The sequence below is a fragment of the Hippopotamus amphibius genome, chromosome 12 (assembly GCF_030028045.1).
Source record: "Hippopotamus amphibius kiboko isolate mHipAmp2 chromosome 12, mHipAmp2.hap2, whole genome shotgun sequence".
Classification (NCBI taxonomy): domain Eukaryota; kingdom Metazoa; phylum Chordata; class Mammalia; order Artiodactyla; family Hippopotamidae; genus Hippopotamus; species Hippopotamus amphibius.
The window spans coordinates 12,110,355-12,124,242 of NC_080197.1; the positions used below are offsets into that span (position 1 = coordinate 12,110,355).

At 45.7% G+C, this 13,888-nt stretch overlaps 1 protein-coding gene across 1 annotated transcript in view; it reads right to left on the reverse strand.

Annotated features, from left to right (window-relative positions):
• The window catches only part of ARFGEF2 (ADP ribosylation factor guanine nucleotide exchange factor 2), a 92,950-nt gene extending 79,307 nt beyond the window's left edge, over positions 1-13,643 (reverse strand). The window contains exon 1 of the mRNA XM_057701390.1: positions 13,364-13,643. Coding sequence (XP_057557373.1) covers positions 13,364-13,484 — 121 coding nt within the window. The 5' untranslated portion in view covers positions 13,485-13,643. The remainder of the gene's footprint in view (positions 1-13,363) is intronic.
• Positions 13,644-13,888: the final 245 nt, after the last annotated feature.

Genomic DNA, 13,888 nt, shown 5'->3' on the forward strand with positions numbered 1-13,888 from the left:
TAACTACATGGTTACAGTTATGGATACAGTGTCAACACTCAGAAGTCACAATCTCAAAGATACAGTCATATTTCCAGGAGAACAAGATCTTGTGCCACTGAGACAAGAACATCCTATCTAAACACGCCTGATTCCCCCATGTCCACTTATTCGAGTGTATTCCTATGTGTCAGGCTTGGCAGGCTCACGGTATTATCAAAGCAGGCCAAGGAAGCAGGTCTACCTGAATGCCATGTATTCAGATAATCTCCGAAAGGCCAGCCTTCTTTACACAATCTCTTGAGAGACAGTGGTTTGAAGATAGCATTAGTTATCCTAGCGACTCCAGAACACAGTTCTGGAAGTGACGAATTTCCTTTTCCTGGACAACTCTATTCTAGACTGACCTTTAGGAAGTGAAAACCAAGTAACTGGACTCACTAGAGGTGGCAATTTTAATCTTCAAGCCAATCTTCCAATGTCCTTTTACTACACACATAAGAAAACAGAAGATAAACACCCAGATGACTAATATCAAACATTTCGCTCATGTACCGTGAGGCCTGTGACACACAGGGTCTGCTAAAGGGCGCTCTGTGATGTGGTTCCTGCCCCTCTGGGACAAGAATCCACTAAGGAAGCAGCTCTGGCCTCTTCTAGCTGAGGCCCCAGGCTGGGGGAGCGGCTGGGGAAATCCAGCCCAGGAGGGGTGGGGAGGGGGGGTGGGGGCAAGCTTTTCACTTGCAGAAAACAACATGCAGAACTGCTGCCCAAACTCAAATGTAAGGGTTCCTTCCAGTCGTGGTTACCTTACTGGAGTTAAGTTTAGATGTTAAGTGTATCTGAAGCAATTGGGCCTTTGTTAGAGTCTGTGCTGACCTCTGAGCTCTAAAGTAGTCTGTTTTGGAACACCACTGGTGCCAATCCACCAGTCAACGAATCAGTCACCAGGACTGCTACTTACTCACTGAGGCACTGAGGGTAATAAAATCAAAGTCCTATGTAGGACAGGCAGGGAACCTCCCGGAGAGACACAGCGGGTGTGAGACATCAGGGGCAGGGAGGACCCCATCCCGCCCAATAGTGCAAGCAGTGCAGCAGGGTCTCAGTGCAAGCTGACTGAGCCCAGAGGTGCCCACTGTTCCAATTTTTCCAGAAGTCAAAATCTGGATTTTAAGTGAAAGCTCCAACTGTAATTCGAAGTAATTTCAACTATTTAAAAAAGTTTTGATCAGGGACTTCCCTGGTGGTCCAAGTGGTTAAGACACCAGGCTTCCACTGCAGGTTTGATCCCTGGTCAGGGAACTAAGATCCCGGAAGCCCAAAGCATGCCTCTCCTCTCCCCACAAATATGCTCAAATAAAATTGGTTTGCAAGATGCCCTGACCTTAGACTACCAGTTTGCAACCTTTGTCTTAAGGGATAGGGAAGAATAGAGGAGAAAGTACTTCACTGGCTGCAGAAAACCAACTACTGGGGATAAAAGTGGCTTTTAAGGACTGTGACCAGCACACAGAAAACAAAACATTCACATTTCATACAAGCAAAATGTTGCCTGGACAAAGAGTTACTACGAGTAACTCTTGTTACAAAGAGTAACTAAGGAGCCAGAGGACCAGGGTTCAAGGCCAAACTCTGCTAAATCTTACAGATGAAGAAACAAGATCCAGAGCAGTTACATGCTAGTGCGAGGTGGAGCTGGGACCTGAACTCAGAAAATCAGGCTCTCAAGCCTGTGTGCATAACCTCTTGGGTAACCTGGCTCTCAAATAAGCATGCCGAGTTATTCTGTAACCTATAAATGCAAAACAATATAAACGTTGGTTTTGTGTCATTCATTCAAAGCATGAATGCAGCAACCACAGTTGGAAGCCTTGGTGTTCTTACTGCTCCATGAGCCCCGTCCGGCCTCGGGGAGCCTATTTATGACCCAGGCTCTGTAACCCCCCCCCCCACCTCTTTTTCTGGCCTGACGGACAGGACCAGGAAGGTGCACCCTAGTCTTCCGATGGGCATGAACAAGGGCCAGTGTGACTTGAGCAGGGCAGGGCATGGCCCTCCACAGTAAGCAGTAGCTACAGCAGTCACAGGCCACGTGATCACAGATTTCCTCTAGTCTTCTTAACCTATACTTAAGTATTCCCACAAGTTTGAGGAATTGTTGCACTCTCTAGGAGACTCTTTGTTAAAGGAAAAAAACTTGAAAAATTTGAAAAACCCTTTCCATCGGGCCCAGTAGGGGTCCAGATGATGGGAAGCCCTTGAAGGGGAGTGGGGGAGGGGCTTGAGCTGACCTATGTTTTGACAGATCTGCCTGGCTGCAGTTTGAGTATAAACAGGAGGGTGCACAGGACAGAAGCAGGGAAGCCAATCAAGAAGCTGCTGCTAATAACCCAGGCCAGCACTAGTGGGGGCCAGGCCAGGGCGAGTGAGAGAAGGACCAGCACGAGCCACGCGAAAGCTGGAAAAGGCCAGACGGTGCTAGCTTCATTTAGTCTGAACTAACAGTTGGTTTCTAGATATATTTGGACAATACAATATTTTTTTCCATTAGAAAGAGGCAGGCGACTTCCCTGGCAGTCCAGTGGTTGAGACTCTGTGCTTCCACTGGGGGATGGCAGGCCTGATCCCTGGTTGAGGAACTAAGGTCCCACGTCCCACATGCGGCGCAGCCAAAAAAAAAAAAAAAGGCAGAAAAAACAAACAAACAAACAGGGAAAAGGTGTGTGGCATGGGTTCCCACAGAACACCTGCCACAGCCTGGTGGGGTGAAAGACAACAATGGGTTGGAAATTCCGACAGAACTAGGTTCTGGCATGGACATCTACTAGCTGAATGATGCCAGGTGGGTTATTAAACCTCCCTGAACCTTGATGTCCTACTCTAAAAAGAAAATGAGGATGATAAAAAGCAGCCCCACATGCTGCAGAGACTAAGGCAGCTGGGTGTGGGTAATTCTCCTGACAAACCCAAAGTATTAATGGCTAAGACAGTGTTAGGCAGACATAGGCGGTCAATAAATGTCAGTTCTCTTGCTCTTATCTTAAAACAGGAGTCAGTAATAGTGCAAAATCTCTAGTGCCATCAGCGGAACTACGTAGAGCCAAGGGAAAGAAGACAATTAGTGGAACACAAACCATCATCATAACAACTGACATTCACTAGGGGCAGGTGCCCATTTGGTCCTCCTTACAACTCAAGACAAGAGACTTAGCTCCTAACCACACACAGGTGAGGAATCTGGGCACAGAGAGGTGAAGTCAGCTGCCCACAGGCACAGCCAGGAAGTGCCACAGCAGGATTCACACGCAGGCTGTTTGCTCCAGAGCCAAGGAGGAGGAGGAGGATGGGTGAAGGAGGAGGAGCAGATGGTGGGGCACACCTGCTCGTTCATTGCCCGCCATCTTCACAGGCACTGCTTTCCTAACCGCCAACTGGGCAATTAGCAGCAATAAATAAGCAGGCTGGAAAGGAGGGAGACCTGGAGGGGGGAAGGGGGGGCCACTGCAGCTGAAAAGCCACGAAGTCTTCCCGGGAAATCCTTTCTGGGCATCGCTGTCATTTATGAACCTCTTAGGTCGCACCTTCCCATTCATCAATGAATTCGGCACCAGCTCACATTCTCTGCTCCACTCCCAAGCTAAGTTCAACAATGACCGTGACCAACCTCAACAACGCTGTCACTGGTCAACTCCCCCAAAGCCCCACAACATCCCCTGGAACCTTCACCTCCCCTCACACATCTGATCTGAAATACCTCTCCCTACACTGCCCTCAGTTCCTCCTCCGCCCCCGCCAATGGCCTCCTCCTTCACCCTAAGTCAGCCTGGTGTGGCTGGTCACACTCTGAATCTTGTCCCTGTTTGGAACTGTGCCACTTCCAGCTCCTGCCTGTTCTCTGCCCACAACTTGCCTTCCTTTCAGCTGACTTACTAACTGCTCCCAACAGGACCCTTCTGTGGCCTGTCAGACCTGACAAGGCAAACTTGTCAACTTTCCCCCTTTCCCACTTTCCAGGACGGATCCCATTACAGGAATCTGAATGATAGCCAAACAACAGGCTTGACTCCCTCTGACTTTTAGTCTTAACTTCTGGCAAAATCTCAGACTTAGATTATATGACCATCTCCTGTTTTCACCTAACAACCAGACCTTTGACTACAGGGCAAGTTGGTAGGTCTATAAAGGCCCAAATCACCTGCCACGATGGAACCCTCAATACTGCCAGTTAAGCCCACCTTCTCTAACTCTCCACAAAGACTACTGCACATTTCTCTACTCTCTTCAAATACCCCAATTCTCCCTCCTAATCATCAACGTTCCTTTTTACTCACAACCAATGGAGCAGCCTCCTATTTCATGCAGAAATTAGAAGCCACCACAGGAGACTCCCTCAACTTCCTGTTAGCCAATCTACAAACTGACCTACTTCTCTACCCAGCCTGCACTCACTCCTTTTAGAAAAGTGTCAGGCCCCTCCACCTCTGCAGTCTCCTATCCCTACTGCCTTCTGAGGAACTATGTGGAATCTGATCACTTCTCGCCATGCTGGACCACCCCCATTACCCCAGGCCAAGCTACCATCATCTCCCACCTGGACCAAGAGCCTCTTTCTTAACTGGTCTCACAGCTTTAGCTCTCACCCTTCCTTCAGGCCCACATCTTTCTCTACACAGCAGCCAGAGGGATTCCCTTAAATTCCCTTAAAATGTAAATCAGATTACATCTGCTCAAAATAGAGTATCCATAACCATCATAATGTAAATTTGATAACATCTGCTCCTTTGCGCAAAACTCCACTGGCTTCTCATCTCACACAGAGTAAAAAACTCACGATCTGGACCTTGGCCTCCAAGCTTCTAAAGATCTGGCCCCCTGCTATCCCTCTGACCTCACCTCCTCCCAGCCCGCCCCAGCTGACTTGTTGTCTGTTCTGTTTCAGGGCCTTCGCACTTGCTCTCCCCACCTCCTGGAATGCCCTCCCTCCCCTAGAGCCCACAAGGCTCGCTCCTCACTTCCTTCAGATGGCTCTTCAAATGTCAGCTCTCCAGAGAGGCCTTCCCTCGCCACCTAAGACTGCCACCCCAACCCCTCCTTGTGATTCTGGCCCACCTTACCTACTTTATTTTTTCACTTTACACTGATTTTTCTAGTCTTTCCTCACAGCATTTACCACCCTTGACATACTTTGTATCAGTTCACTCATTCTCCATCTTCCCCAGTAGAACATAAACTCTGTGACAACAGGGACTTTGGTCTGTTCTGGTCACTGCTGAGTCCCCAGCATCTAGGAATTCCTAGGCACTGAGCAGGCACTCAATATTTGTTGAATGAATAAACTGTCCTTTCTCTTTCTTGCATTATTTAACCTCTCCTTCCACTGGCTCCCTTCCCAATGACATTTAAACAAGTTCAAGTCTCTTCTACCTTTAAACAAAGAAAAAAAGAAAACCCCAAACTCCCATGATCCACATCTCCATCCTCTCCTTCACACCCCTGGCCAAAGCCGGGAAAGAGTTGCATCTATTTCCTCACCTCCCATGTGTGCCCCAACCCATTCCTGTCTGGTTTTCACCTTCACTGCACTAGCAAAACAGCTCAAGCTAAGGTCACCCATGACCCACGTGTCTAAATCTGATGGGCAGTTTTCCAGTTACCATCTGACCTGAGCTCTCTGCAGCATTTGACCTTACTGACCTCCCTCTCCTTGAAATTTTCTCAACTTCTGGCTCCATAAGCACCTGTTCTCATCTGCCCTCTGTTTCCTGCCCCATCTCTTCTCCATTTCTTTGGCAGACTCTGCTTTCTCTGCCCAGTCAGGCAGACCGGGGTTCCTTGTGGCCAGGCTTTCCTGCCTCTCCTTCTCTGTACACTCCCCTCCCCACCACAAACCTTTGCAACCTCACCTGCACCCTCAATTCCCACCTGGGTTCGGATGACTCCCAAAACTTGATTTCCGGCACAGACTGTCTTATGAACACGAGGCTCGTACATCCATCCACTTCCTATTCCACCTGTCCAACTGTATGCTCCAAGGCAGGTGAAACTCAATACATCCAAGTCCCAACTCAGATCAAGCTCCTCTACCCACCTCTCCCCAGATGGTCTTCCCACTCCCATCTTAAAGAACTATGCAACCAACCATTCAGTTGGGTGAGTCAGAAACTAAGAGTCAGCCTTATCGATCCACTTTCTCATGTTCTTACCCAATCCATCAACAGGTTTTCTTAGTTTTACCTTCTAAACAAGTGGGGAATACATTCACTTCGCTCTCTTTCTACTGTCACTACTCTAAGTCCAGGCCACCAACATCTCTTCCCTGGATGATGGTAACTGCCTCCCCAATGGTCCCTGGGCATTCCCTCTGGTTTTCCGTGAAGATGTTCTGAACATAATGGCTCAAGTGATCTTTCCAAAATACAAACCTATTTATCCTATCACTTTCTTCCCTGTTTAGAACTGTGCAGTGTTATCTCACTGCTTTTGGTCTAAAAATCACTCCTCAATATAACCTCCAAGGTCTTGCATGGTGGGGCCCTGACTACCTCTCCCACCTTATCCCCAAACACTCTCCCCCTTCATTTACCATGCTCCAACTACACAGTGGCCTCTTGTAGTTTCTTTTTAAAACATTATTATTAAAACTTAAAAAAATTTTTGAGGTAACTGTAGATTCACAGGCAGTTGTATCTTTTAGTTTCCTTAACCGTCATAGTCCTCTCTGCTGCAGGACCTTTACATATGCTGTACCCACCCCCCTTCTGCTGCCAAAATGCCTCCCACCCTAACCTATTCAATTTTTATTTATCATTTAGCTCTCAAGACTTCCTCAGGGAAGCTTTCCTTCATCCCTTTGTCCACTCCCCTTGTGGGACCAGGTTTCTCTCCTTCATAGGAGCTGTCAGGTTGTTAGTATGACTCAGAGGACATGATCATTTGAACAGTCCCCTTTTTCTCCATTAACTGCAAACTCCATGAGAACAGGGTCTTTGTTTTACTTTCCTTGCATCATGACACCAGGTATGACACCCAAATAAATATCTTCTGAATGAATGTCACCCTGGTTTAGTCAAAAGGACTACACAGAGAACAAGTATGCATTGATTACTCCTTAGGACTGAGGGGAAGTTTAAGAATTCTAGATCCTAGCACAAAAAGGCTCTTCTCCCCTTATACAAGTCTATAATACCTAACAAAAAAGCTAAAAGACTCATTTATAACCAAGACAGTAAACCCAAACAAGCTTCTTACAGGAAGACTGCAGGAATGAATCGGCAAACATTTAAGTATTTTCTAAGATAACCTTGCTGGAAAGAAAGTCAAGTATTTTCCTGGCAGGCCCCCGAAGCCTGGTGAAAATGGTAAGAACTAAACACAGTTCTGAGCTATTTATATAGGAGACTCCATGTACTTGCTGATTAAGTACACGTTTTCACAAGTTTGCTCTTTTCTATAAAGAATGGTCTTACTGTTTTCCCCAGCACTGCTTCGAGTCTCCCCTGAGATTTACAAGTACAGGACAGGGCTCTAAATTCTTCCAACCACTTGCCTCACTTGTGTCAAAATGTCAGAGACCGGCAAAGATGTCCATAAACCAACTAATAAGGGAGGCACAGGAGAACAAGTATTCAGTTCCTTCTCCTTTAAATACGGTAACACCAATGGCTCTGAATTTTAGTAGGTCATGTTAGGTGCTAGGTACCATTGCCAGTTATGTATTGGGTTAGTTCATGCAACCTTTACAGTAATCCTGTGACACAAGGTATTATCACCTTTCTCATCCCAGGAAACCAAGGCTCCAAGAAGCTAAATGATTAGTCCCGGATCACAAGACTAATCAATAAGCACAGTTTCAAAGGCAGCTCCCAATGAATCTTCTGCCAATCCAACAAATAAATGCTTTTCAATAATCAAAATCCAATTTTTAGTGATGCTTCTAGACTGAGAAGCTCCTCCTGAAGAATCATTATAAAGCTTTTCAACAAAAAGTAATGTCAGGGTCCCGAGCCCTGTTATTTCTCAAAATTTTTATAATGTACAGCACTTATAAACAAGATGTCTAATCAAAATGCCAGATTTTGCTAACATTAAAGGTTTTATTTTGTACTTCAACTGAAAGCCTTACTTATGACAATTTAGGGATATTTTTGATATTTTTCAAATTTTGCACTTATGTTTCTCCTAATACTGAGAACAGTTATTTCAAACACATCAAAGTTAAAACAGCGTCGTACACAGGAAAAAGCAATTTACCATATAGTATATGGACATGTGAGTGCTGAGTGTTTTTTGTATATTAATGTGCAACTATTATATACTCCCTTAACTGGCTTCGTTCTAATGACATTTAAACAACTTTGAATCTTTTCTACCTTTAAAAAAAGAAAAAGAAAAAACCAGAGAACTCCCATGATCCACATCTCCCTCCTCCCCTTCACAGCACAGTCAGACTTTGGGAAAGTCCTCTGCACTCACCATCTATTTCCTCACCTCCCACTCATGCCTCAACCAATCCCAGTCTGGTTTTCACCTTCAGCGAGCCACCAAAACAGCTCAAGCTAAGAGCACCAATGACCCACCTGTCTCTAAATCCCATATATTAAACAGAGTAGCAAATCTAGAAGTGGATTTTGTGATTTATATGTCAGCTACATATTGTAGTTGTTTCCCACCTGGCTGTGCAGATGTGGGCAAGCTGCCCTTTGAGCCTTGGTTTCCCTTTGCCTGCTGTACTCGAAGATGGACATCAATTGTGTCACAACTGCAGAATGAATAAGAGGGAGTTTACTGCTGATAAAGAGAGAGGTCATAAATCAGAAAGATTTAATACCTCAAATGAAGCTTATGGGAAACCAGCTCTTTACCCTCATTTCTTTCTTGCTGTTAGTCCCTAAATTAAACCAAAGACACCTGCAGTAAAAAGCTGCAGAGAAAAAGCTCTGATCTTTTTGATTAGAGGCTTTCCAATATTACCTTTCAAAATTCAACTACAAAAAACATGGTCTCTTTACTTACTGAATGCTTTACTTACTGAAACATCACCAAAACTTCACTGCACAGAAACTTCACTGCACTATAATGATTGTTTATGACTCCACTGAGTATTTTATACAACACAAGAACTTTCTTACAGAGAAGCGATGGTAGTGACGGTTAAGATCTTGGGCTCTGGAGGCAGGCTGGCTCCACTGCTTCCTGGCTGAGTTACGTCGGCCAAGTTCTTTAGGCCTCAATGAAGATAATAACAGTAAGAACTAAACTGCATGTAAAGCACATGGCACTGTGCCCAGAACACAAGTGCTTAGTATCTGGTTGATATCATATAGTTATTACATAACATGTGATTTTAAAAAGTCACTCACTTGACTGGGTGATAATGACGTGTCAACGTGAGGTTCTTCACTATATAAATGTCCCACCTGGTGAGGGGTGTTAGTAACGGAGAGACTATGTGTGTCTGGGCTGGGGAGGGGGTGGGGGGGGTGTATGGGAATTCTCTGTACCTCCCATGCAATTTTGCTGTGAATCTAAAACTGCTGTAAAAATCAGTCACTCAATTTCATATGAAAAATATAGGTATGTTTAATGACAGCTGGTAATTACAGAGCATTTAGCCCTTACTTGGCACTTTGTGGGTATTGAATTATTAAATAAGATACTGCATCTCACCACACATGAAGAGTATGGTGAGAACAATTCAGTTAAAGTTTGAGATTTCCAAAATTTTCCACACCATTTAAAACACTCAGATTATCTTCTCAAGTCTCTAAACTGATAGAGTTTAAGACCACAAATATAATTTAAAGAGATCAAGAGAGAACAGCTCTTAAGACAGTTGTGAAAGGGAGGTTTAAAAATATAATTATGTGCCTCAACTGGAGGGCTGAAAGGTTTAAGATTATTAATATATATCAAAACTTCATTAAGAAAGTAAAGAGCAACAACGTCCTTGGGGTAATGAACACTCTCACAGGCTCTGTTGATTTCTCAGTAGAGACCGGAAGGCCACGATCCTCTAAGCCCAGACCCGACCTATGCATTTGGCATTTAGTGAAGATGAATCCCTGAGATTACTCCAAACCTATTCCATCCTGATAATCACTGCTTTTACAAGGAACAACCCCTGTCTTCATTGAGCTTAGCAAGTTAATACTCTAATAAACATAGCCTTTTAGTCTTGTAATTACATTCTTATTTATTGCATCTACAAATCAAATAGAGCAGTAAGTCATTCCTGAACGAGAAACCAACCTAAGTTAAGAACATCAAGTCAGGGTGCTTATAGTGTCTGTGATTTGTCGCAGCTCAAAATAATAAAAATAAATAACAGAGCTAGCCTTTACAGAGCACCTACTACACGTCAAGTTTTTTTGTACATGTCAACTAACTTCATTTTTATAATAACCCCATCAGGAAGGTATAAGATCTGTCCAGGATCACAAAGATAGTAAGCTGGAAGGCAAGGGATCTGAACCCAGATGGTCTTGAGTCCAGAGAACACACACCAAATCCCTACACTACACAGCCCCTGCATCCTCGATCCCCTCCCCCTAACATGCCACACTGGTGGAAGGTCACAGAAGCTGTTTCCTGAAAGTACTCCTATCAGTCTAGCATTTCAACTTTGATGGGTCACTTACAGTTCCTCTTATCAAAATGAGTGATAATCTATACATGGCAATCACTAAAACACTTGCCACATACTTCTTGCACACAGGCTTGTTTCGGCTACTTTTATTGGACACAAAACTGGGCCTTAAGATGCAGAGTGAAATATCACTAGATACTTTGCTATATGCTTTCTTCTGCAATCATTTTTATTTAACAGCAACGACACACAAGTACTATCTTTAAAAAAAAAAAAAAAAGATGGCCGGTTTAACTCAATGCTTTACACAGGTTCCCTTATAATAATTACTCAATTTGATGATGACGAGCCACGACAATTTGCTATTAAATTAACCTGTGGTCAAATTACTTCTTTTATAGGCCATTTCTTTTTTTTTTTCTTAAATAACATTATAGGGGATATTTTACTTATTTGACAAGAAAAATATTTTTAATGGAGAATTTAAATTTCCAATATAGGCTATTTCTTACAATTCACTACCAAAACACTGAATGTGCATTCTGCAATTTGGTTGGAAAAATCCAAACTTCTCAACAAAGATATGATCCAAAAATATCTAAAAAGTTCTCAATGGAGACTTCGTTGGTGGCTCAGTGGTTAAGAATCTGCCTGCCAGTGCAGGGGACACAGGTTGATCCCTGGTCCAGTTAGATTCCACATGCTGCAGAGCAACCAACCCCGAGCGCCACAGCTACTAAAGCCTGTGTGGCTAGAGCCTGTTGCTCCACAACAAGAGAAGCCACCGCACTGAGAAGCCTGCACACCACAATGAAAAATAGCCCCCACTGGCTGCAACTAGAAAAGCCTACATGCAGCAATGAAGACCCAACACAGTGGGGAAAAAAAGAAATTAAGAAAATTAAAAAAAAAAAAAAGCTCTCAATGTTAAGGGTCTTTATGACCCATGTAATGATGTTAAAAGTAGGTTCCAACAAAGTGATATACAACTTGGGGAAAATTTGATGTGAAGTTTTCCGAAGGGGGAAGGAAAACTTTTCTGCCAAATAACTACTTTGAAACTTCCACAACAATTCACTAAAAGTAACACTGAGAGGATAGAACTCAGGCAGATTTCAAAGCGGAGTTGTAAGTACCAGGCTGCTGCCTAACTCACAAACTGCTTTGTAGTGCTTATCCTGCATTCCTGATAAGACAATATCCAACATTTAGCCTCGGTTTTCTGAATAAAAAAGCTTTACAAATCTAAATCTCAGGAAATTCCTCCAATTGATCCTCAGTTTAACAGGACTAGCATGTTTCCAGATTTCCTCAACAACAACAACCTTTATATCAATAGTTCTTGATCCTTGAGGGAGTCTCAGACCCTTCTGAGCAGCTGATCAAAGCCATGGCTTTCTTCCCAGAGAAATAAATGCAAAGTTCACAAACCCATTCCTAGGCCCCAAGAGAAGACTCCCAAAGTACCTTGCATCAAATGAAGGGAGAAAGGTAATGGTAACCTCAAACTCTGTGATAGAAAATCAAACTTTCCATTTACTCGGTCATTTGTTAGGGAAAACAGGTCTTTTCACAGATTCCAAACCAAAGGCACTAGGCTGGTGAATTAACCTGAAGCCAACTCTGGTCAAATGTACTGATCCTCACCACCTAGAACTCTCTTCTCCTGAAATTCCACATAGTGAATACTTCTTGCTTTTCAGTACTCAGCTCAAATGTCAATCCCTCAGAAAGGATTACTTTCTTGACCACCCTATGGAAAGCACTCCTCAGGCCCTCTATATCACATTGCGCTCACTTCTTTTACTTTTACAAAAAATTTTTACAAAAGTAATCACGAAAAAATTACTTTTACAAAAGTATCCATTAGCATTCAAAAATGTCTCATTGATTTTTAAATTTACTTACTCTGTCTCCCCTATTAGAGCAGAAACTCTGTAAGGGCAAATACCTTGTCTGTCTCATTCCCCACTGTATCCGCAATGCCTGCCACCGTGCCTGGTACACAGTGGGCATTTGATAAATATTTGTTGAGTGACTGAAACTTAAACACAGGATGCTGATGATGGAATCAACCACCAAAGTTTTAAGTAGAGATGAATCAGACCTCTCCCCTCTTTCAGTCATCTGTGGGTCCATTCAATCAGCATCTACTGTGTGTTAGGCACTGTAGCAGGTGCAGGGGATCCAGCAGTGAATAAAATAGACAAGTGTCTCTACCCTGACAGACCCTCTATTTGAGCCGACCGCCCGGGACGAGCAGATCTCTCGCACACTACAATACCTGGAAGGTGCAGGATAACCTCTACATTCCCTCCTGGAGGGAGTTATGAGCGATCCCCAAATGAAAGGAAAACATTCATCAACTGGGCACTTCCAAAGCAGGCCTCAGGGATTTCCCTAAACCAGCTGGGCAGCTCTTCCCACCTGCTCTGCTCACATGGGGGAACTCCAACCAGCAGAACCCAGGTTAAGAAAAAACTTAAGGGCAAGGGCTGCTGCTTCTGAGGGTGACGAGGAAAGGAATCAGGAAACAGGACGGCAAGGAGTCGTGGCAAAAGCCCTAAGCTGGGAGGCTGGCGATCCAGCCCTGGCTGTCACCAACTTGCTGGGTGACCTTGGGCCAGTCCCGAGCTGTCAAGGCGTTAGTTTCCCCCGGGGTATAATGAGGAGGCCGGGAGGGTGGGACTCGGGGTCGTAGGGAAGTGGCGCCCAGGAGGCCGGGCTGAGGCCAGGTTGGGTTAACGGCCGGCGTGGGGAGGCCGGCGCGGGGCCGGGCCGGGGCGGCTCACCCACCGAGCGCCACCTGGCAGGCCCTGCGCAGCTGGGAGTGCTGGGGCCGCTTCACCTCCTTGTCGGCTAGGATCTTCTCCAGGGCCCGGGACACGAACATGCTCTTGGTCTGGCTCTCCTGCATGGCCCCGGCCCAGCGGGGGCTGGCAGCCCCGCGGGCGGACGGCGCGAGCGGGCGGGCGAGCTAGGCTGCGGGCTCGGCGTCCACGCCGGCACCAGCCGCGTCCGTCCGCGCCGCCCAGTCAGGAAGCGACGCCGCGGCCCCACGGCGCCGCCATGTTGGAGCGCGTCACGTGACCACGTGACTGGCGGGGCCGCTACACGTCCGCCGACCCCGTGACCCTGGAGGGCGGGGCCTATGGCTGGGGGGCGGGGCCAGGTGGGCGAGGAGGGGAGGGGAGGGGAGGGGAGGGGAGGGGAGGGGAGGGGAGGGGAGGGGAGGGGAGGGGAGGGGAGGGGAGCGGAGCGGAGCGGGTGGAGAAAAGAAGGGGGAAAGTTGCGGAGGTGAGCAGGGGTGGGTAGAGAAGG